The 22143-nt window shown below is 37.3% G+C and overlaps 1 protein-coding gene across 3 annotated transcripts in view; it reads right to left on the bottom strand.

Annotated features, from left to right (window-relative positions):
* Positions 1-18980, bottom strand: part of MNAT1 (MNAT1 component of CDK activating kinase) — a 232655-nt gene extending 213675 nt beyond the window's left edge. For 2 of the 3 annotated variants that reach the window (XR_004961492.1, XM_036278054.1), the window contains exon 1: positions 18765-18978. Coding sequence is in view for 2 of the 3 variants with exons in the window: in XM_036278054.1 (XP_036133947.1) it covers positions 18765-18853 (89 nt within the window). In the remaining variant the exon portion in view is untranslated. Of the gene's footprint in view, positions 1-18764 lie in introns of all 3 variants that reach the window. The other variant, XM_036278045.1, reaches the window with a different exon arrangement.
* Between the last annotated feature and the right edge of the window lie 3163 nt (positions 18981-22143).

Here is a 22143-nt window from a genome sequence, read left to right as displayed (position 1 = left end):
TCTTCACCACAAACCTCTAAAGTAGCTAACATTATTTTTATCACTATTTTAGAGATTTAGGAATCTGGGGGTCTAAAAACTCTTACTAAAGATCACACAACTATTAAGTGTGTGGTAGCACAAGAATTTAACTTAAGTTTCTTTGATTCCAAAGCTTATGCTTTTAACCACTGTACCAAAATGCCTCTCTATAAGTATAATCAAAAAACCAAAAAACCCATAAATGAATACAGCAATTGGGAACACGGTGTTAGTAAAGAGAATATAATCAAAAAACAGTTTTAGTTTCTGGTTCTGTATTTTCAAACAAAAACAAAACCCTCAACATTTACATATGTATATAATTGTCCTCTGTGAAGTATTTTATTAATCAGTCCACTCTGGCCATATGTTTTCAATAATTTTGAGTTTGTTACATTCTAATATCTACATATAATATATAAATGTTAGTTTTTATTCTAATTCCAAATTATATAAACCCGAAATACATAAAGCCAACAGGACACAGAAATAATGTATTTGCCAAAGGGGAATTACAAGCACTAAACTTACACTAGCTGTGGCAATTTATTATTATTGACACCATTCCTACTATAAATTGTATGTTTTTGCATTTAGTTGCAGCACATTACATAGATTGCTTTTTGCAATTAACCTCCAAAAGAAATTAAATATTAATAAATGTGCCAGATACAATTCTAAGAAATAAGACATTCATAATCTGAATAACACAGAAATATCTATTGTAACATATTACACTTTAATTCCTAAAAATATATTTAAACTACCAGTGCAAAAGATTTTTATTTAATATTTGCTTATAAACCTTAACTTTCTAAAGAAACTCACTCCCTTTGCTATCGATTGGAGTTGGAGCAAATATGGATATAGAATTTTTATCTACTAACACCATATTTTATTAAATTTTAAGATATCAATTATGTATTAATTTGACTGGCAATATTAGCATTTTTAGAAAATAAAATAATATGCAGCTCAGCAAATTCCTGTTCCATAAAACTCTCACATTATATAATATTGATTTCTACCTAATTGTTCATTTGCATATGTGGACAACACACAAAAATCAGAAAGCAAAAATTAAGCTCTGTAAAAATATTATATACAATCTTTTCTGTTGTTAAAAGTATTTTAATATCTTTTCAGTAAAATTAGCAAAATAAACACCTTAAAATAAAAGTATTTTAAAATAAAATAAATATTAAAAATTATATTTCTAATGCCAAAGAATATAGAAATATATTTTTAAATGGTTCTCATATATGGTCCAATAGATCTCAAAAATATAACATCTGCTATGCCACACTTCATAATCCTATTACTTTTTAAAATTATTTTCCCTCATATTTTCCACTCCAACTCCACGGATCAGTAGCAAAAAAAAAAAAAAAAAGATCAGATTAAACAATTTGTTTTGATAACATTATCTGAAACAGTACTAATACTCTGTTTAGACACAAGTTAATTATATCCAGAAAGTAAATACTGTAGAAATATTTATGAAGAAATTATATTAACATTGGTAAATTTCAAGACATTTATATTTTAATAAAGCTAATTGTTTGTAATAAATCAGAGTTAGTGCTAGACGTAGTTTGCTTCAGCTACCTGAAATTGGAATAGCAGGCTCATTAAATATATATAAATCAGTGATGCAGAGGCACTGCACCATATTGATGGAGCCCCTCATTAATTTTCAATGATATAGCCACTATCATATCTGTGTTCTAAAAAAATTGAGTGAGGTATACAACCCTTTTTCTTCATCTCAAAACTCTGTTTTTTACATATTTTAACAGTAAATAAAAGGAAACCTAATAATCCAAAACATTTCTAATGAAGTTCATTAAATTTTATATTTTCATATCTTTTTACATTTTCTTGTCTTTTTTGGAGGAATACATATATTTGTTTGTAAATGTATACAATATACATTTATTTACATATAGTATCAAAAAGTAAAATATGCAAAATACAAACACTATAAAATAAGTTATCCTTATGAGGTAGTTGATATAATCTTTCTAGACACTTGAATATAACAAAATAAAGTCTAAATTATGGAGTTTTCAGAGATATTCTGAGATCTTTTGCTCTCAAAAAAACTAAATAACAAAAAAGAAAATTAAATTTGCTTCTAATAAACTGAAAAGAAAAATGTTATCCTCCAAATCATTTTATCCCAGAAACAATACAATGAAGTTTCCTACTTTGCATATAATACACCTCAAAAACAAATACTATGACACTGTTTATATATTATCAATCAAAGAAAAAGATATAGCAAAATATATAGCAAAATAGAGGATTGATGGGAAAATCAATGTTTAAAGTATATTTTTATATTAAGCAAGTATGCTGGAAACTAAAATATCAAGAGAAAATTGTTCTAAACATTAAATTGATTTTGGTAACATTGCAGCGTTCTTTTTTTTACATAAAATGGGTTTGAGTTGCAATCTCATTGCATTACATTGATAAGAATTTTATTTAGCAAATGAGATCAAATTTTAATTGAATGATTCCTCTCTGGGATTTACACAGAAGAAAATGGAACTGGCAGATGGGCAATACAACCATATAACCTTTCTTAGGCTCCAGTTGCCCCACTGTTCAGAAAGGGGGGACAGATGTAGAACAGACCTAAAAAGATGATTGCTAACTCCTTCCTATTTTAAATTAACTATGTTGGCTTCCTAGCAATTCTTTTGACAAAACAAATAGTACTCTTTATAGCATGCACAAATCAGACATCACATTCCACTTTCCTAAAGAATCTAATACTTTGATCTTTCCTCTTCAGTGGCTGCTCTACAAAAACATTTATGGATTTGGAACCACCTAAACTTTTTTGTTCCCTTGATGCTAATTTTGAAGTTTAGGGTATACCCACCAAAATTATTTGCTTCCCCAAAGGTCCTTTTTTCCAAATTAGGAAAATGGTTACAATCAGCTTTTAGAATTTCAGGTTTGTTTCTTTAATAGTACTTTTTTTAAAACCTTTTTTTTAAACGTCACTTAAGGATATGTTTTTATTGAGTTTAGAGAGAAATAAAGGGAGAAGAGAGGGAAAAGGGGAGGAAAAAAATATCGATGTAAAAAAGAAACATTGAAGGGTTGTGTCCCATAATCACCCCACCAGGGATCAAACTCACAATCCAGGTATATGCCCTGACTGAGAATTGAACACTCGACCTGTCAATGTAGGGTCAACACTCCAACCAACTGAGCCACACTGGCCAAGGATAGTAGTACTTTTTTAACAAATAGTTTGTTTCACATATTGCATAAAGCCCACTTTAACAACTAATTACAAAAAATATATATTTATAATTCTAAAGTTCCTTTTCCTTCCTTATAAAGAAGAGGGAAAAACTAATTTCCTTTCAATGATTCAAAAGAAGAGCTAAAGCACTATACTGTAAAACTAAGGGGAGCAGTAACCACTTGTGCCACATCCACTATTGTATACACAGCACAGTGTTTTCCAAACGTGCTTGAGCCCAAGACTTTCCTAGATAGCTAGTATAAAATGCAAGGTCCCTCCCCCAAAGATCTATAGTAGGGTGCAGAATTTTTTATTCTAAATAGGAATAAGGATAAGGCAAGTCTGGGAATTAGTAACATGGAAAATGTATTGAGTACATGAGAAAATCTGCAAACTTGTATTAGTAAATACCAAAAACTAATAAACTTGAGTCTTTGCTTCTTTGAAAATAGTCAACACATTTAATATGTTTTTATTGATTTTAAAGAGAGAAATGGGGAGGGAGAGAGAAAAATATCAATGAGAGAAACATGAATGGGCTGCTACCTGCATGCCCTCTACTGAGGATCAAACCCGAAAACCCTGACATGTGCCCTGATGGGGAAATTGAACCGGCAACCTCTCAGTTTGTGGAACTATATTCTATCAACTGAACCATACCAGCCAGGGCTAGACTTAAAGAAAACTATTAAGATCACTAGGTTAAATTTTCATTCAATGTATATTCTCTTTTACTGTCTCAGGCACTAAGTGCTAAGTAAAGAGGAAGTAAACTGCCAAAAAGACTCCTGAAACTTAACCTAAAAATTGTATATTTTTTGCCCTGGCCAGTTTGGCTCAGCGGTTAGAGCTTCGGCCTGTGGTCCAGAGAGACCAGGGATCGGTTCGCACTAAGGGCATGTACTTCCATTGCAGTTTGTCCCCGGCCCTGGTTCGGTAGTGCTGGTGGCAGCCACTCGATGTGCACCTTTTACGTTGATGTTTCTCTCTCTCTCTCTCTCTCTTCCTCCCACTCTATCTGAACAAAAAATGAAAAATGTCCTCAGGTGAGGATAAAAAAAATTGTATATTTTTACATTTAGAATACTGAAAATAACACTATATAGTTGATTATATATACTAAACTAAATATAACTTTACTCTTTTTTTATTCTTTTAATCCTCACCCGAGGACACTTCTGCATTCATCCTCAGATAGAACGGAAGGGAGAAAAGGGAAAGAGAGAGAGAGAGAAACACCGATGCAAGAGAGACACACCAACTGGCTGCCACCCACACAACCCCAACCCTGGCCGGGGACAAACTGCAACCGAGGCACGTGCCCTTAGCAGGAACCGAACCTGGAATTCTCTGGTCCGCGGGCCGACGCTCTAACCGCTGAGCCAAACCAGCCAGGGCTACTCTTAAATTTACCTAATTTCTTTAAACTTACTTGAACTGTACCTCATCTAATCCTCACAGTAACCTTGTGAGGTACAGTGATACCTCGGTTCTCGAACATAATTCGTTCCAGGAGGACGGTCGAGAACCAAATTGTTCGAGAACCGAAGCAATGAAACCAATAGGAAATAATGGAAACTGGATTAATTCGTTCCAAGCCCCAGAAAATGCCTATTTACTGGCCTAATTTGTATATAATATGTAGAAAAACATAAGTCTCAACAAGAAATAAAAGTGTACAGTATGTCTAAGGGTTAAATTCAGTGTAAAGCGTGACTCTCTCCACAAAGCGTGACTCTCTCTCTGCACTCACACTGATGACGCGAGCAAGGCGCGCTGGGCCGAATGAACGCCATTCGGCTCAACTCGGCTCATCTCGGAAGTTCGAGTTCCAAATATTTGTTCGGATTCCGAGACAAAAGTTTCTCGAATCTCCTGGTCGAATACCGATTTGGTCGAAATCCGAGGCGTTCGAGAACTGAGGTATCACTGTATATGCTACTAGTAAACCCACTGTACAGATAAGAAAACAAAGGCTTAAAGAAAATAACTAATTTTCCCTAAATCACACTGCTAAAAGTAAGTAGCAAACCTAGGGTTTAAACTGAGGCAGACTATCATTACATGTTTGTTACACACAACATTTTATGCCCACAGTAGAAAAAAGGTAATGAGAAAATAAATTAATTCTGTCTCTGTTTATACTTATACTGTATACCTTAAGGAAAATAATGTGCTATTGTTTCAGGTTCTTGCAGAATGAAATAATGTGCATGTTAACAAATAAATCTGACCATCTAATAAATAGCTTCATATTACCTCTCTGAATCTTATAACACAAATTTGACAATATAACTTCTAGGGAAAGAAATCCTAAAGGTACCCATCTATGAAGCCGGAGTTCCTATTGAACTTTCTGATACCTGCAGAGGCAAACCTTACAAAAGGTTTCCTCTAAGACAGAAAAAAATACATATATGAAAAGAGAAAACTAGCCAGCAGATAAAATAAATCCTAAACAGGATTCTCTAAAAAATTAGAGAAAAGCCACATAGGGATAGGGCTATATATACACATACAAAGAGAAACATCATGAATAACATAAGTACTAAATATTTAGTAATCATAGTTTTAAGAACTATAACACTAACTTACACTCTATCCACAAATGAACAGAAATGATTATATTGGCACACACTGCGTCTTAAAGACTAAAGTGAACTAAGAGTCATTTTTGGTCAAACCAAAAAATATATATTACAGCCACAAATAACCAATTTATAGTGAAGTGTTCATATTCTGTAAATACAGTGACCAGCACACTCCCCTATATTGGAAAAGAAAATTATAGCCAACAAAAAGAACCAAAAATTTAATATGTTATGAGTTTTATTAATGGTGTAAAAACAAAGAATAGACAAAACTACTAATTACTATGATGTTCTAAATAACTATTAACTAAATTACCCAAATTTTAAGAGATTGAAGGGGGCTAAGAATTATCCATTCTAAACAAATGAACAAATTAAAGTTAAATGGCTGGCCTAAAATGGTCAGTCTATTGCAGAACTAGAACCTAGATTTTCTAACTTGTGATTAAGTGTTCTTTCTACTACTATATGGAATTGAATTATTAAAATACATGGGACACCAACTCATATATGCAGTGAAAGCAAAAAACCACTTCCTTCAAAGAGAATGATCTTGCTAACATTGTAATTAATATTCAGAAGATATGAGATATTAATTTTCTAGCACTGTTCTGTAGCATTGTATTTTAATCAACTTCAAAACACTCCATTTTTTAAAAAAGAATACTTAGAAAAGTACTGGGGTAGAAGCTGAGCTAGTAAAAAAAAAAAAATCAAACTACAAAAGGAAAGAAATGCTAAAGGAACACAAGCACTGCCAATTTTGAGGTAAAGAAAATAAAACATGTATGTACACGTAAAACTCAGACTACAGAAATTAAATGCCTCAACAATAGCAAGGCCAGCTTTCCTAACAAAAATGATAGATTAACTGGTGCCCAACTAGCATTCCCACCATGAGTAAACATAAAACAAACAAAATGTATGAGGCAGTTGTTTAGAGGCATTAGACAACAGGCAGCATAAAAACTATAATCCCTCAGAGGTGAGAAACTCACAAAGTATGCCCTACAATCGCCCCAGCTTTTTACCTGGAGACAATTTCCATGACCATGGCCCAGCAAGCAACAGTTTAAGAAGGGCACAGTGGTTGTGCTAATCTGAAGGCATAATTCACTACAATTGATAAAGTTAAAATCTGCAAGGCAGAAAGTCCAAAAGTCTGAGTAGGGAACCCCCACATAAGTCCTTATACAGGACAAAACTAACCCAAGGCATAAAAGGGAATGGCTGAGTAAGCAATAGTGGGTAGTTAAGGAGTGCTGGGTACACTCTGGATTCCCCCCCAAGCAGGAGTAGAGAAACCGCAGGTACAGTTTATTTTATTTTTATTTTTTAATTCTCACCCAAGGATATTTTTTTCTCCATTTATCTTCAGATACAATGGGAAGGAGGGAAGGAGGGAGAGAGAGAGAGAAACATTGACATGAGAGAGACACATCGACTGGCTGCCTCCTGCCTGACCCCAACCAGGACCGGGGACCAAAGCACAACCAAGGTACATTCCCTTGCCCAAAACCAAATCCGCAATTCTCTGGTCCGCGGGCCAACGTCCTAACTGCTGAGCCAAATTGGCCAGGGCCACAGGAACATCTTATTAACACCTCAGACATCCAGCTGAGATACCAAAATAGCCTCAACTAAGAGTAGAGATGACATCCTAGAATAAAAGACTTATTCTAGACTCATCCAAACAAGTCTAAAGTCAAGCCCCAATGAGTTTTCAAGAGATTAAAAGTTTGGAGGTTTAGTTGCACTAAAGTAAAAAAACACATTGGGTTCTGCAAAAATCCATCCTAACAAAGATTAAAACCAAGCCTACAAAGTTCAAGGTGATCAGCCAGCAACTGAATTACCGACAAGAATTTTTTTTTAAAGCATGCTTATAGAAAGAACAAAATTCAGAATCTCTAAGATGTACCATCTACACAATCCAGTATACAACTGAAAAAAAAAAAAAAAAAACTAAATATGGCCCTAGCTGGTTTGGGTCAGCAGTTAGAGCATCAGCCTGTGGACCAAAGGATCACGGTTTCGATTCCCAGTCAAGGATATGTACCTGGGTTGCAGGTTCAATTCCCAGCCTCAGTTGGGGTTGTGCGGGAGGTAACCAATCAATGTGTATCTCTCACATCTACGTTTCTCTTTCTCTCTCTTTCCCTTCCTCCCTTCCACTCTACCTAAAAATCAATAGAAAAATATCCTTGGGTGAGTATTAACAAAACAAACAAACAAACAAAAAGGATTAAACATGAAAAAAAGAAAAATGTGACTGATAGTCAAAAGAGAGCATAGTCAAAAAGAGTCTAACATACATATCACGAGTTCCAAAATGAAAATAATGCAGAAAGAATCACTGAAATTTTCCAGTCAGTAAACCTCAACTAGGATGAATACAAAGAAAACCACACTTATCCTTATTTTACTCAAACTGCTAGAAACCAAAGATAAAGAAAAAAATCTTGAAAGCAGCCCCAAAAGATTTTTACATAAAGGGGACCAAAGATATGAGTAACAGCTAACTTATTATCACAATGAAGATCATAAAATAATAAAACAATGGAATGTTATCTTTCAAGTGGTGAAACGGCAACCCATAATTTCATATTCCGCAAACATATCCTTCAAACAGTAGGGTGAAATAAAAACACTTTCATATAAACAAAATCTGGAAGACTTCTTCAATAAAAGTCCTGGACTATCAGAAATGCTAAAGAATATTCTTCAGGCAGAAGAAAATCAATACAACTGTAAAATCATATCAAAGAAAGGAAGAAGGACACCAAAGATGGTAAACAAGTAGGTGAATATAAAAGACTACATTTCACCACTTTACGCTAACTAGGATGGCTATAATAAAAAAAAGACAAGTAACAAGTGTTAGCAAAAGATGTAGAGAAACTGGAACCCTCATACACTGCTGTTGGGAATATAAAATGGAGCGGTCATTTTGGAAAACAGTCTTACAGTTCCTCAAATGATTAAACATAGAGTTATCATATGATCCAACAATCATACTCCTAAGCACATAAGCAAGGAGAAAATCATTTGTCCACGCAAAAACTTGTGCATGAATGTTCATAGCAGCATTATTCATAATAGCCAAAAAAAGGGGGGGGGGGCAAATGTCCATCAACTAATTCCGGGTGTGGGGAACGTATGGCCCACAGGCCACATAAGGCCTATGAAATCAATACCAGCTAACATCACACGCCTCACCAAATTAGCCTGACCAAATATGGCAGGCTAATTTTTAAGTTGATAATTTTGTAGAGCCCACAAATGATGTTATAAATAAATATCCAAATGGACCTTGGAAGAAAAAAGTTCTCCACCCCTGAACTAATGAATGGAAGTTCTCCACCCCTGAACTAATGAATGGATAAAAAAAAAGGTGGTATATCAATACAATGGACTAGTATCCAGTAACAAAATTTAATAAAGTCCTAATAAATGCTACAACATGGATGAACCTTGAAAGTATTATACCAAGAATCACAAGAATACCATATATTGTGTGATTCCATTTATATGAAATGTCCAGAATAGGCAATCTGCAGAGACAGAAAGTAGATTAACGGCTTCCTAGGGCTGGGGAGCAAAGGAGTAGGGGAGATGGATGGGGAAAGATTTGGAGGGTGATGGTTAAGTGGTGAGGGGTTTCTTTATGAAGTAACAAAAACGTTCTAAAATTGACTGTGATGACTGATGCACATCTCTGAAAATGCCACTAAACTCAATACTTTAAATGATAGTATGTTAATTATAGCTCAATAAAGGTGTTTTGAAAGAGACTATTTTTTTTATTTCTACATTTCCTTAAAGACAACTGACTGTTTAAAGCAAAAAGATCAATATTGAGTCATATGTACAAGTAAGATAGGACATCAGCATAAAGGATGAGAAGTCAGTGGAATTATTTTGTTCACATCTGTAGGGTAACAAACTGGGAAGTGAAAAACGGTGTGTCAGATGTTGACTCTAAATTTTGAAAATAATGAACAGTTACACCTAGAGAAAGCTCTAAAAAATAATAAAATTAAAATAAAGACCTATTATTAATGAGAAGATTAGGCAGGTTAGGCAGTGAGGGATGGGACCATGGGAAGGGGAGGCTGAGACATGTGGGGAAGTTTGAGAAGACTTGGAGCTCAGCACACAGGCAAAACCCAGTCCACAGTACCTACTGGTTTCTGGGAGCAAGGCAAGAGATTGCTGAATGAGTTCTGCTGTGAAACTATAGAGTATGTTTCTATTGCAAAAAGCCAGGTTACCTTAAAAAGGATTATGGGAAACCAAAATTGGATTTAGAAAAGAAACCAAACACAGGCACAGGATTGCTCCAAGGGTGTTTCCCCTCCTCCTCACTAATAGTCTGGGAGAAGTTGACATTATCATAAAAAGGGAAGCCACTAAGACCCCTATAGATACCTGGGGCTACTTTATTTGTTCTTAATCACACCCAACTAAGTTGTCTCTTCCCTGACAGTAAAGCTTCTGTACAAATGTCAGTAATATCTAATCAATGTCTGTTTTTAAATCAGAACCTGTCCACTTCCAACTAGGGAATGTTGTGGGACAAAATATTTCTTTGCTAATCAAATCTGCCCCAATTCACCTGATAGGTAGGGCAAGCTTTTATTTTTATTTATATATATATATATATATATTTTTTTTTTTTTTTTTTTTGGTATGTGCCCCTAGCAGGAACCAAACCCAGGACTCTCTGGTCCACAGGCCGATGCTCCAACCACTGAGACAAACTGGCCAGGGCTGGGCAAGCTTTTTTATATCAGCGATGCCACATATGCTTTTTCCAGAAGGGTAATATGAATTTAGAGCTAGATGACCTAGGGCTAAACCCATCAGGCAGGAAACATAAGCTTAAAATTAAATGAAAGCAACCAAGATACCACATGCAGAATTTAAAACAATGGTTATATATCTGCCCTGGTAGATTTGTCTCAGCAGTTAGAGCATCGGCCTGCAGACCAAAGAGATGCAGGTTCCATTCCAGTAAAGGGCACGAACCTCAGTTGCAGTTCAGTCCCCGGCCCTGGTCAGGGTCATGCAGGAGGCAACCAATTGGTGTGTCTCGCTCACATCAGTGTTTCTCTCCGCCCCCTCCTTTTTTCCCTCCCCCACTCCCTTCCACTCTTATCTAAAAAAATCAATGGGAAAAAAAAAAAACAATGGTTATAAGGATGCTCAAGGACCATAGAGGAAGAATGGATGATCTCTGTGAGAACTTAAACAAAGATAATAAGATTAAAAGAAGATATAGAAGCCAGCTGGTATGGCTCAGTGGTTGAGCACTGACCCATGCACCAAGAGGTTGCTATTTTGATTCCCAGTCAGGGCCCATGCCCACGCTGTGGGCCAAATCCCTAGTGGGGAGCATTCAGGAGGTGGCCAGTAGATGTTCTCTCTCATCGACGTTTCTATCTCTCTCTCTCCCCTCCCTTCCTCTCTCTCTAAAATCAATAAAGAAAAAAAATTTTTAAAGAGGATATAGAGGTCTGGCCAGTGGGACTCAGTGGCTGAGTGTCCACCCATGAACCAAGCAGTTACTGGTTCAATTCCCAGTCAGGGCACATACATGGGTTGTGGGCTGGATCCCCAATAGGAGGCGTGATAGAGGCAGCCCATCAATGATGTTTCTCTTCCATGTTTCTATCTCCTACTCCCTTACTCTCTATCTAAAATAAAAAAAAAATTTTTAAAACATATTCTGCCCTGGCCGGTTTGGCTCAGTGGTTAGAATGTTGGCCTACAACCAATGAGTCACGGGGTTTAATTCTGGCCAAGGGCACATACCTCGGTTGCAGTTTGTCCCGGTCCTGGTCGGGGTCATGCTGGAGGCAACTTGTCAATGTGTCCCTCTCACATCAATGTTTCTCTCTCTCGCGCGCTCTCCCACTCTATCTGAAGATAAATAGAAAAATATTCTTCTGTGATGATTTAAAAAAAAAAAGGGGGGGGGGGGCAAAGGACCTGAATAAACACTTCTCCAAAGAAGACATACAGTACATACAAATGGCTAAGAGACATATGAAGAAATGCTCAACATCACTAATCATCAGAGAGATGCAAATTAAAACAACAATGAGGTATCACCTCACACCTGTCAGAATAGCCACCATCAACAAATCATCAAACAAGTGTTAGCGAGGGTGTGGAGAAAAGGGGACTAGAGTACACTGCTGGTGGGAATGCAGACTGGTATAGCCACTATGGAAAACACTATCAAAAAATTAAAAATTGAATTGCCATTTGACCCAGTGATCCCACTTTTAGGAATATACCCTAAGAAAACTGAAACGCCAATCAGAAAGAATATATGTACCCCCATGTTCATAGCAGCACTATTTACAATAGCTAAGATCTGGAAACAGCCCAAATGTCCATCAGTAGACGAATGGATAAAAAAGCTCTGGTACATATACACAATGGAGTACTATGCAGCTGTAAGAAAGAAAGAGCTCTTATACTTTGAGAGACATGGAGGGAACTGGAAAGTATTATCCTAAGCGAAACAAGCCAAACAGAGAAAGACAAGTATCATATGATCTCACTTATTTGTGGAATATAATGAACATAACAGTCTGAAGAAAAGGGTAGTCCCAGAGACCTGGAAGTAGGGTACAGACTGACAATCCCCAGAAGAGGGGTGAGGGGGAGATAAACCACAGAACTTATATGCATGTATGCATGAACAATGGACATGGACAGCAAAGCTGGGGACAGGGCGGGGAGGGAGGGGGAAGAGGGTGTCAATGGGGAAAAAGGAGAAACATCTGTAAAAGAAAGAAAGAAAGAAAGAAAGAAAGAAAGAGAGAGAGAGAGAGAGAGAGAGAGAAAGAAAGAAAGAAAGAAAGAAAGAAAGAAAGAAAGAAAGAAAGAAAGAAAGAAAGAAGACATACAGATGGCCAATAGACATATGGAAAAATATTCAACATCACTAATCATCAAAGAGATGCAAATTAAAACCACAATGAGATATCACCTCATACCTGTCAGAATGGCTATCATCAATGAATCAACAAACAACAAGTGCTGGTGAGAATGAGGAAAAAAGTGAACCCACCTGCACTGTTGGTGGGAATGCAGACCAATGCAGCCACTGTGGAAAATAGTATGGAGTTTCCTCAAAAAATTAAAACTGGAACTGCCTATGACCCAGCAATTCCACTTCTGGGAATATATCCAAAGAACCTCAAAACACTAATTCAAAAGAATATATACACCCCTATGTTCACTGCAGCATTATTTACAATAGCCAAGATCTGGAAACAGCCCAAGTGCCCATCAGTAGATAAGTAGATAAAAAAAAAAAAAGCTGAGGTACATTTACACAATGGAATGCTACTTGGCTGAAAAAAAAGGAAATCTTATCTTCTGTTGACAGCATGGATGGACCTGGAAATTATTATGCTCAGTGAAATAAGCCAGTCAGAGAAAGACAAATACCACATGATCTCACTTTTACATGGAATCTAATGAACAAAATAAACTGATGAACAAAACAGAAACAGAGGCATGGATACAGGGAACAGACTGAAAGCTGTAAGAGATGAGGGGTGTTGTGGGGCTAGACGAAAGAAGGTGAAGGTATTAAGCAAAAAAATAGACAGATAGATAGATAGATCGCAAAGACACAGACAACAGTGCGGTGTTAGCCAGAGGGAAAGTGGGGTGGGAGGTAGGTGGAGGTGGGCAAAGCGGGGCGGGTAGAATGGCAACAGAAGAGACTTTGCTTGTGGCCATAGGTGCACAATGCAATGCGCAGATGATGTTTTGTTGAGGTGTACACTTAAAACCTGTATGGTTTTTAAACCAATGACACTTCAAAATACTTAATTATTTTTTAAGAAAAATAAATAAATAAAAAGACAAAAAAAAGAGACATTTAATAATGACAAAAGGAGAAATTCATCAGGAAGGCATAGCAATTCTAAATATCTATGTACCTAATAAGATAGTTTCAAACTATATGAAAGCATAACTGAACTAAAAGGAGAAATTGACAAATCCATAATAATCTAGTTGGAGTAACTGATAAATGAGTAGATAAATTAGTAAGGCTATAGAAGATCTAAGTAACACTATCAACCAAACTGTCCTAATTGACATGTACAAAGCACTATACCCAACACCAAAGAATGCACATTCTTTTCAAATATACATTGACTGCTTACCAAAATAGACCATATGCTAGACCTTAAAAAAGTTTCAGAAAATTTCAAAAGATTGAAATTTAACAGAGTATGTTCTCCTACCACAACATAACAAAATTAGAAATTAACATTTCTAGAAAGTCTTCTTTTCTAATTCTTCTACCCAAAATGAGTGCTTTTTCCTAATTATTCCACCCAGAAGTGCTGTTTCCTAATTTGTCCAGCATATCAGTTAAAACAAGTAAATTAATATCACTTATGAATTATTCTTTCCAACAATATAACCTATAAATAGTTTCTGATAATGCCTTTAAATATAACTAATAATTTGAGATAATACCGAAGAACCAATTACACAATACCAAAGAGATGCAATCAGCAAAATTCAAATGGGTAACTCTTGCAAACTACCCAGTAACATCGATGAGAGAGAGAGAAAGAGGAACAGAGAAAAAAGGGAAAAAGAGATAGAAAGATCTTAAGTAAATATGGCAAAATATTGACTTCTATATATCAGGACATGTTTTTGTTTATTCTATCTACTACTTTGTCATATGTATGTTTAAAATAAAAAAGGTAGATTGAGTAAAATCAAATACATGTAACAGTTTCAGAGACAAGTCCTGCCAAGAATGGGTGGGATAGAAATTAAATTCTTCAAGACTGTAGTTAAATGAGAATTAGATATATAACTGACTCCACCTAATGCAATATGCCTTCAGAATTCCATGAAAGAATTCTGTAAAAGGCCCATTTCTTAAAATAGGTGACCCTGATAAACAAAGAAAAAAATTATCTTTTTCTGTAATTAAGACAAAACTCATCCTTGAATTGAAAAAACAAACATGGAATCCAATCTTTTTTGATGTACATGCAATCAATTCATTTGGGTGTTTGCTGGATTGAATTGATACATAAGGGAATATGATCACTCAATTGCTAGCAGCAAAGAGAGACAAGTATTTTCATAATGTATCACCTCTTTTCTCCTTTCTACTCCTGTATTTTCTCCCATAAATACTACTCCTAATTCATCTTTCCATAATCCTATATTTCCTATCTTTTCTATCTTTTGGGAGGCACTACTACACACTCCATTGCTTGCATCCTAAAACGGCTTTGCTACTTGCCTAAAAGTTCTTTGCTACTTGATGAGCACAAGAACAAAAAACAAAGTGAGTAAAGTCATACGATAGCCAGCATCAAGATGACCCAGAGATCCCTCCCTATGGTGTTCAAACTCTTGTGTGTAAATACCCTGTTAACAAAATATAGCAGAAGTGATTGTGATGTCACTTCTGTGATTAGATTATAAAGGCTCTGCAGCTTCTGGTTCTCTCTCAACACTAACTCTGGAAAAAGCCATGTCATGAGCAGCCCCATGGAAGGCCCACAGGAGGAAATGAAGCCTCCTGCCAAGAGCCATTGAATGACCCTTGGAAACAAATACTCCAGTCTCAGACAAAGGCTTGAGAGAACCTCATGAGACCCTGAGCCAGAAACACACAGCTAAGCCACTCAGATTCCTGACACTCAGAAACTGTGTAAGACAATAAATGTTTGCTGTTTTAAGCTAAGTTTGGGGGTAATTCATTACACAGCAATTGATAACTAATACAAATGGTAACGCAAAATAATAACACATACCTGCTCCTCTCAGACTAACATGTATATTTAAAAAATGCCCAAGTTCAGCCCTGGCCAGCATGGCTCAAGAGTTAGAGCATCGGTCCCCAGACTGAAGGATCTTGGGTTCGATTCCCAGTCAAGGGCAGTACTGGGTTGCAGATTCAGTCCTCTGCCCTGGTTGGGGTCGTGTGGAAGGCAACCAATGTTTCTCACTCTCTCTCTCTCCCTCCTTATCTCCCACTCTATCTAAAAATCAGTGGAAATAAAATAAATAAAATAAAAATCAGTAGAAAAATATCCTCAGGTGAGAAATAACAACAAAAATAAAATGCCCAAATTCAATCCCATGAAATATGTGCTATACAAACTCAACATACTATAAAATAAAAAAGACTTCACATCAAATTCATAATGTTTTATTACCTACCAGAATAGTGAGATTAAAAAAATAATAATGTCTAACATAAGCAAAGATGTGTGGCAATAGAAACTACCATACGCAATTGTTGGGGGCATAATCAATAAAATTTTTTTGAGAACAACAAAGCGATATTTATCAAAATTTAAAAGTTACATACAATTCCACTACTTAGGCATTTACCCTATGGTTTGCCTGTTATATCTCATAATATACTTGCCTAGTGCTCAATAGACAGACAGACAGATAAGATAGATAGGTTATTTACTCCAGTGAAAAACTAGAAATCTAAATATTCATTTAAAAAACTTGTTATGCCCAGCTGGTATGGTTCAGTGGTTGAGCGTGGATCCGTACACCAAGAAGTTACTGGTTTGATTCCTGGTCAAGGCACATGCCCAGATTGTGAGCCAAATCTCCAATGGGGGGCATGCAGGAAGCAGCCAATTGATGTTTTCTCTCATCAATGTTTCTCTCTCTCTCTCTCTCTCTCTCCCTTCCTCTCTCTCTGAAATCAATTTTAAAAATTTTTTTAATAAATTAATAATAAAAAACTTGTTAGCCCTGGCCAGTTTTCTCAGTGGTTAGAGCGTTGGCCCATGGACTGAGTCTCAGGTTCAATTCCCGGTCAAGGGCACGTACACCAGTTTCAGTTTGGATCCCCCCTGGCCCCAGTCGTGCAGGAGGCAACCAATCGATTGATGTGTCTCTCTCACATTGATGTCTCTCTCTTTCTCTCTTCCTCCTTATCTCCCTCCTTCCCTCCTACTATATCTAAAAAAAAAAATCACTGGAAAAATATCCTCAGGTGAGGATTTAAAAAAAAAAACTTGTTAAATCAATTACAGTACAAATGTACAAATGAATAGTGGACTACCATCCAACTGTTAAAAATAAAGAAGACAGCCCAGCCTGTGTGGCTCAGTTGTTGAGCACGGACCCATGCACCAGCAGGTCACCAGTTAGATTCTGGGTCAGGGCACATGCCCAAGTTGTGGGCCCAATCTCCAGTGGGGGTCAGGTAGGAGGCAGCCAATCGATGTTCTCTTTCATTGATGTTTTTATCTCTCTCTCCCTCTCCCTTCCTCTCTCACTAAAATCAATGAAGAAAAAAAAATTTTTTTTAAGAGAAAAAACTGTAATAGGGTCATCATAATTAAAGTTATACTTTCACATTTTATAGACTCATTCATTTAAAGGTAATCATTATTGTGCAAGTCTTCCATAGCAGGCCAAATAAATCCTGTTATATTTCATTTTTGCTCAGCACCTATACCACCCACAAATAATAATGACACTGAACAAATACTATGCAACAGAAACTATTAAATACCTCCAAATATTTTACACATATTTAATCCTCAAACACTGTAATATAGGTAGCACTATTATCTCTACTGTAAAGATTTTAAAAATGTGTCTGTCTCTCTAACATCGATGTTTCTTTCTTTCTCTCTCTCTCTCCCTCCCTCCCTTCCACTCTCTGTAAAAATCAATGGAAAAATATCCTTAGGTGAGGGTTAAAATAAATAAATATGTAGGTAGATAGACAGATACATACATACATAAAATAATAAAGATTAGATTAAAATATAGAAAAAGAGACCAATTAAGTTAATAAACCCCATTAAATTGTTATAACTACAACTAATCATGCAATTTATGCTTACCCAAAGACCTTGTCTACCACACTATAGATTATCGATCATTTTTATCTCTCAGAAACCTCAGAAAAACTACAGGAATACAATATATGCTCACCATAATACAGCACCTTACATCCCATGCCTTACACAACCACCTTTAGTGAACCACATCTAATCATAAAAATGTGGTAAGAAACACTTTAACCAATCCCTGCACTTATTCTTCAAAATATACACACCTACCTCCTCCCACCCCATCCCCCCCAAAAAATGGGCATTCTAAAGTTAGACATCCAGTGTTCCAATTCTGGCAGGTCCCACTTAATAAAGGACCCTGAGCACTCCCAGTTTGCCTCCTCGTGAAACGGCAATGATACTAGTACCTACTTCACGGGTCTGTTGTGGAAATGAAGTGAGATAATTCACGATAAAGCACTTAGAACAGTGTCTGGCACGTAATGTGCACTCAATAAAAGCTAGTCGTTATTATGTCTCCAAAATTAACTGCCTAGAGGCTGGGTTTTTCTCCCTTTTAGTGATGAGAATCTAACCAAATTGCATCAGGACAAGCGGACATACAAATGGGGTTTTCACATTAACTCACACAGAAGCAGCAGTATATTCTCACAGTAATTATTTTCAGAGCATTTTCTCTCGTTTCAATAAAATTACTTTTCGTGAAATTAAACACTCCGATCCCCCAAGTTTTTAACCAGCGATATGTATGGACCCCAGGGGACAAAACAGCCTGAAAACAGTCCAAATTTTTCGGCTAAGGAAGGGAACCTGACAAACTGCTAGACCACATCTGGAACCGGCCATTCAAAGCAGGCCAGAGCGGCTTGGGGGCAGGGGCTACAGTCCGCTTACAGAAACGACGTTCCCTTTTCCCATTCTCCTCCCCGTGTGTCGAAACTAATAACGCCCTTTTCTCCCCTGAACCGAGACCAAGCATCTTTCGGCTCTCTTCAACCCTACGCGTTTCACCCCCACGATATCGTCCTCCCGACTCACAGAGTGTGTCCGCAGACATTCACCATCAGCTTCAAGGAGGGGTTCCGGTACTTGGTGGTCTTACACCGTGGGCAGCCCTGATCGTCCATGGCACCTTCTTTCGTAGGGACTCCCTGACGCCTGCCTCACCGCCGCCACAGTTACCTCGAAGCCCCCGAAGAACCGATGCCAAACAGGTTCCTACCAACAGGCACTTGGCTGAGACGGTCCCTTTGCGAATGAGCACCGGCCGGGAAGAGGCACTGCATCACAAACGTTCCGGCGGCGAGTTTTCCCGTCCTGCCGCTGAGCCGGTTTTAGCTTCCGTGAGCCTGCGCAATACATTGGATTTCAGGGGAGGGCTTTTAAAAAGGCAAATTGAACACAAAGCCTCATTTCTGTGCATCTAACTGTATTTTTTCAAGGAGTTGTTTCACAATTAGAATCATAGATTCCATCTTGTTCTGTCTGAAAACATTCTCATGTTTTGAAGGATTTATGCCTGGTGTACATAACATATTCAATAATTGAGACTAGTATTTTCTTTTGCACAATTTGATAAGCTGTGCTTTATACTTCTTTACTTACACTATCATGCAAGCACAGAAATACTGTGCATTCGCAGATAGAAAGTCTGCAAATTTTATCTAGAATGAAAGTCTCTGCTGCGACCCTAAATATTACAGATTCTCATTTAATGTCATAATACTTCTATAAATAATATCTTGCATCTGCTCTGCAGAGATTAATGGTGTCACCTGGCTTAACGGTGTCACCTGGTTCTAATATCTCTTACCCTCCCCACATCAAAAACAATATTTATTTCCCAAATACTGAGAGGGAGAGGGGTGTCACACAAGAATATATGCTTTATATCAGCAATTCTAAGATTTGAGAGCCTGAATCTCTTTGGAAATAGTAAGCCAACTTCACTGCATTTATCAAGGCTGGAAACAACTCTGTTAGAAAATAAACCCCTCCCATTGTAAGAGACAGATCTTATTCATCTCCGTAACAAGGATTTGTTGATAACTTACTGAGTAAGTAGAGTAAATGAAAAATGAGTGAATTACTATGAATAGTAGTGTAATGTGAAAATTTTCTATTTATTTTTTTAATCCTCGCCCGAGGATATTTCTCCATTTATTTTCAGATAGAGTAGAAAGGAGGGGGAGAGAGAGAGAGAGAAACACCGATGGATTGGATGCCTCCCATAGGACCCCAGCCAGCACTGGGGACCCAACCACAACCAGGTACATGCCCTTGACAGGAATCAAACCTGCAACTCTATGGTCCACAGGTGGACTTTCTAACTGCTGAGCCAAACTGGCCAGAGCAAAAAAAAAATTTATTTTTTTATCCTCACCCAAGGACATTTGTTTTGCATTTATCTTCAGATAGAGAGGGAGGGAGAGAGAGGGGAAGAGAGAGAGAAACATGGATGTGAGAGAGACACATCGACTGGTTGCCACCCACACAACTCCAACGGGCGGGGACAAACTGCAACCAAGGTACATGCCCCTAGCGGGAACTGAACCCGGGACTCTCTGGTCCACAGGCTGACACTCTAACCGCTGAGCCAAACCGGACAGGGCCAGAGCAAAAAAATTTTAATGCCAAGCATTATCTTGTAATCTGACCCAAATTCCATCAGGAGAAGTGGATATGAACACAAAACCTTTCATAACCCATACAATGAATACCAGATGTATACTCTCATAGTAATTTAAAGTTTTTGCCCTGGTCAGGTAGCTCAGTTAGTTAGAGTGACATGCGGACACACCAAGGTTGTGGGTTCGATTCCTGTTCAAGACACATGTAAGAATCAATCAATGAATGCATAAATAAGTGGAACAACAAATCGATGTTTCTCTCTCTCTCTCTCTCTCTCTCCCCTTTCCTCTTTCTCTAAAAAAACCAATAAATAAACTTTTCATAGCACTTTTACTCTTTTCAATAAAAACATTAAAAGGAACATTCCAACTCCTACCTTTTTAAACAGTGAACCCAGCAGGCAAACCATAATGTGAAAATACAGTTTGGATTCCCAAAGGATATGAAGGGGGAAACCTAACAAACAACTGAATACTACATCTGAGAAACAGCAAGCCAAAGCAGGCCATCACAGCACAGGGTTTTATGTTAGCATATAGACATCAGGAATTCACCTAATAAGTCATGTCATGTGTTTCATCATAATATTATTCATTAACAAGCTCAAACCAAATGTAAGTTTACTAAAATAGGCAATACCAAATGTTGTGCCAACCTGAAGGTTTATTATGTTACTATTGTCTTATTGAAAGAGAACATATCCAAACCAGTTACATGACTCAGAGTGAAGCTCTCCAAGAATCAAAGTAACTTTTAGGGTTTTTATTTATTTATTTATTTATTATCCTCACCTGAAGACATTTTTGCATTTATCTTCAGATAGAACAGGAGGGAGAGACGGAGGAAGAGAGAGAGAAACATCAATGTGAGAGAGACACATCGAGTTGTCGCCCCCCACACGACCCCAACGGGGGCTGGGGACAAACTGCAACCGTGGTACATGCCCTTAGCAGGAAGCAAACCCTGGACTCTCAGGTCCGCAGGCCTACACTCTAACTGCTGAGCCAAACCGGCCAGGGCATAGGATTTTTATATTTTAACAAATCATGAAACTTCTAGTGAAAGAGTAAATATGGTCAGTGAGCAAATAAAATTTTTGGCCATTACAACAATAATTATAGAGCTAGAAACAGTAGAAAGTAGTGCTAATAGGAGCCCTGGCCAGTTTGGCTCAGCAGTTAGAGCGTCGACCTGCGGTCCAGAGAGACCAGGGTTCGGTTCCCGCTAAGGGCATGTACTTCAGTTGCAGTTTGTCCCCAGCCCTGGTTGGGTTGTGTGGGTGGCAGCCACTCGATGTGTCCCTTCCACGTCGATGTTTCTCTCTCTCTCTCTCACTCTCACTCTCTCTGAACAAAAAAGAAAAAATGTTCTCGGGTGAGGATAAAAATTTTAAAAAAATAAAATAAAATCACATTTAGTCGGCCTGCGATCCGGAGAGACCCAGGTTCGGTTCCCGCTAAGGGCACGTACTCGGTTGCAGTTTGTCCCCAGCCCTGGTTGGTCGTGCAGGTGGCAGCCACTCGATGTGTCCCTTCACATCGATGTTTCTCTCTCTCTCTCCCTCCCACTCTATCTGTACAAAAAATGGAAAAATATCCTCGGGTGAGGATAAAAAAAAAAAAAAAAAAGTAGTGCTAATAGATTTGGCTGGATTCAGGTATGGGCTTCATTATTTACTAGCTACATGACCTCAGCCTCAGTTTTTCTAACTATATATTAAGGATAACACTTATAAAGATTAAATGAGTTATTTCATTTAAAGTGCTTAATACAGCCCTGGCCGGTA

The sequence above is a fragment of the Molossus molossus genome, unplaced genomic scaffold (assembly GCF_014108415.1).
Source record: "Molossus molossus isolate mMolMol1 unplaced genomic scaffold, mMolMol1.p scaffold_m16_p_1, whole genome shotgun sequence".
NCBI classification, from domain to species: Eukaryota; Metazoa; Chordata; class Mammalia; order Chiroptera; family Molossidae; genus Molossus; species Molossus molossus.
This window is presented reverse-complemented; position numbering and strand designations above follow the sequence as displayed.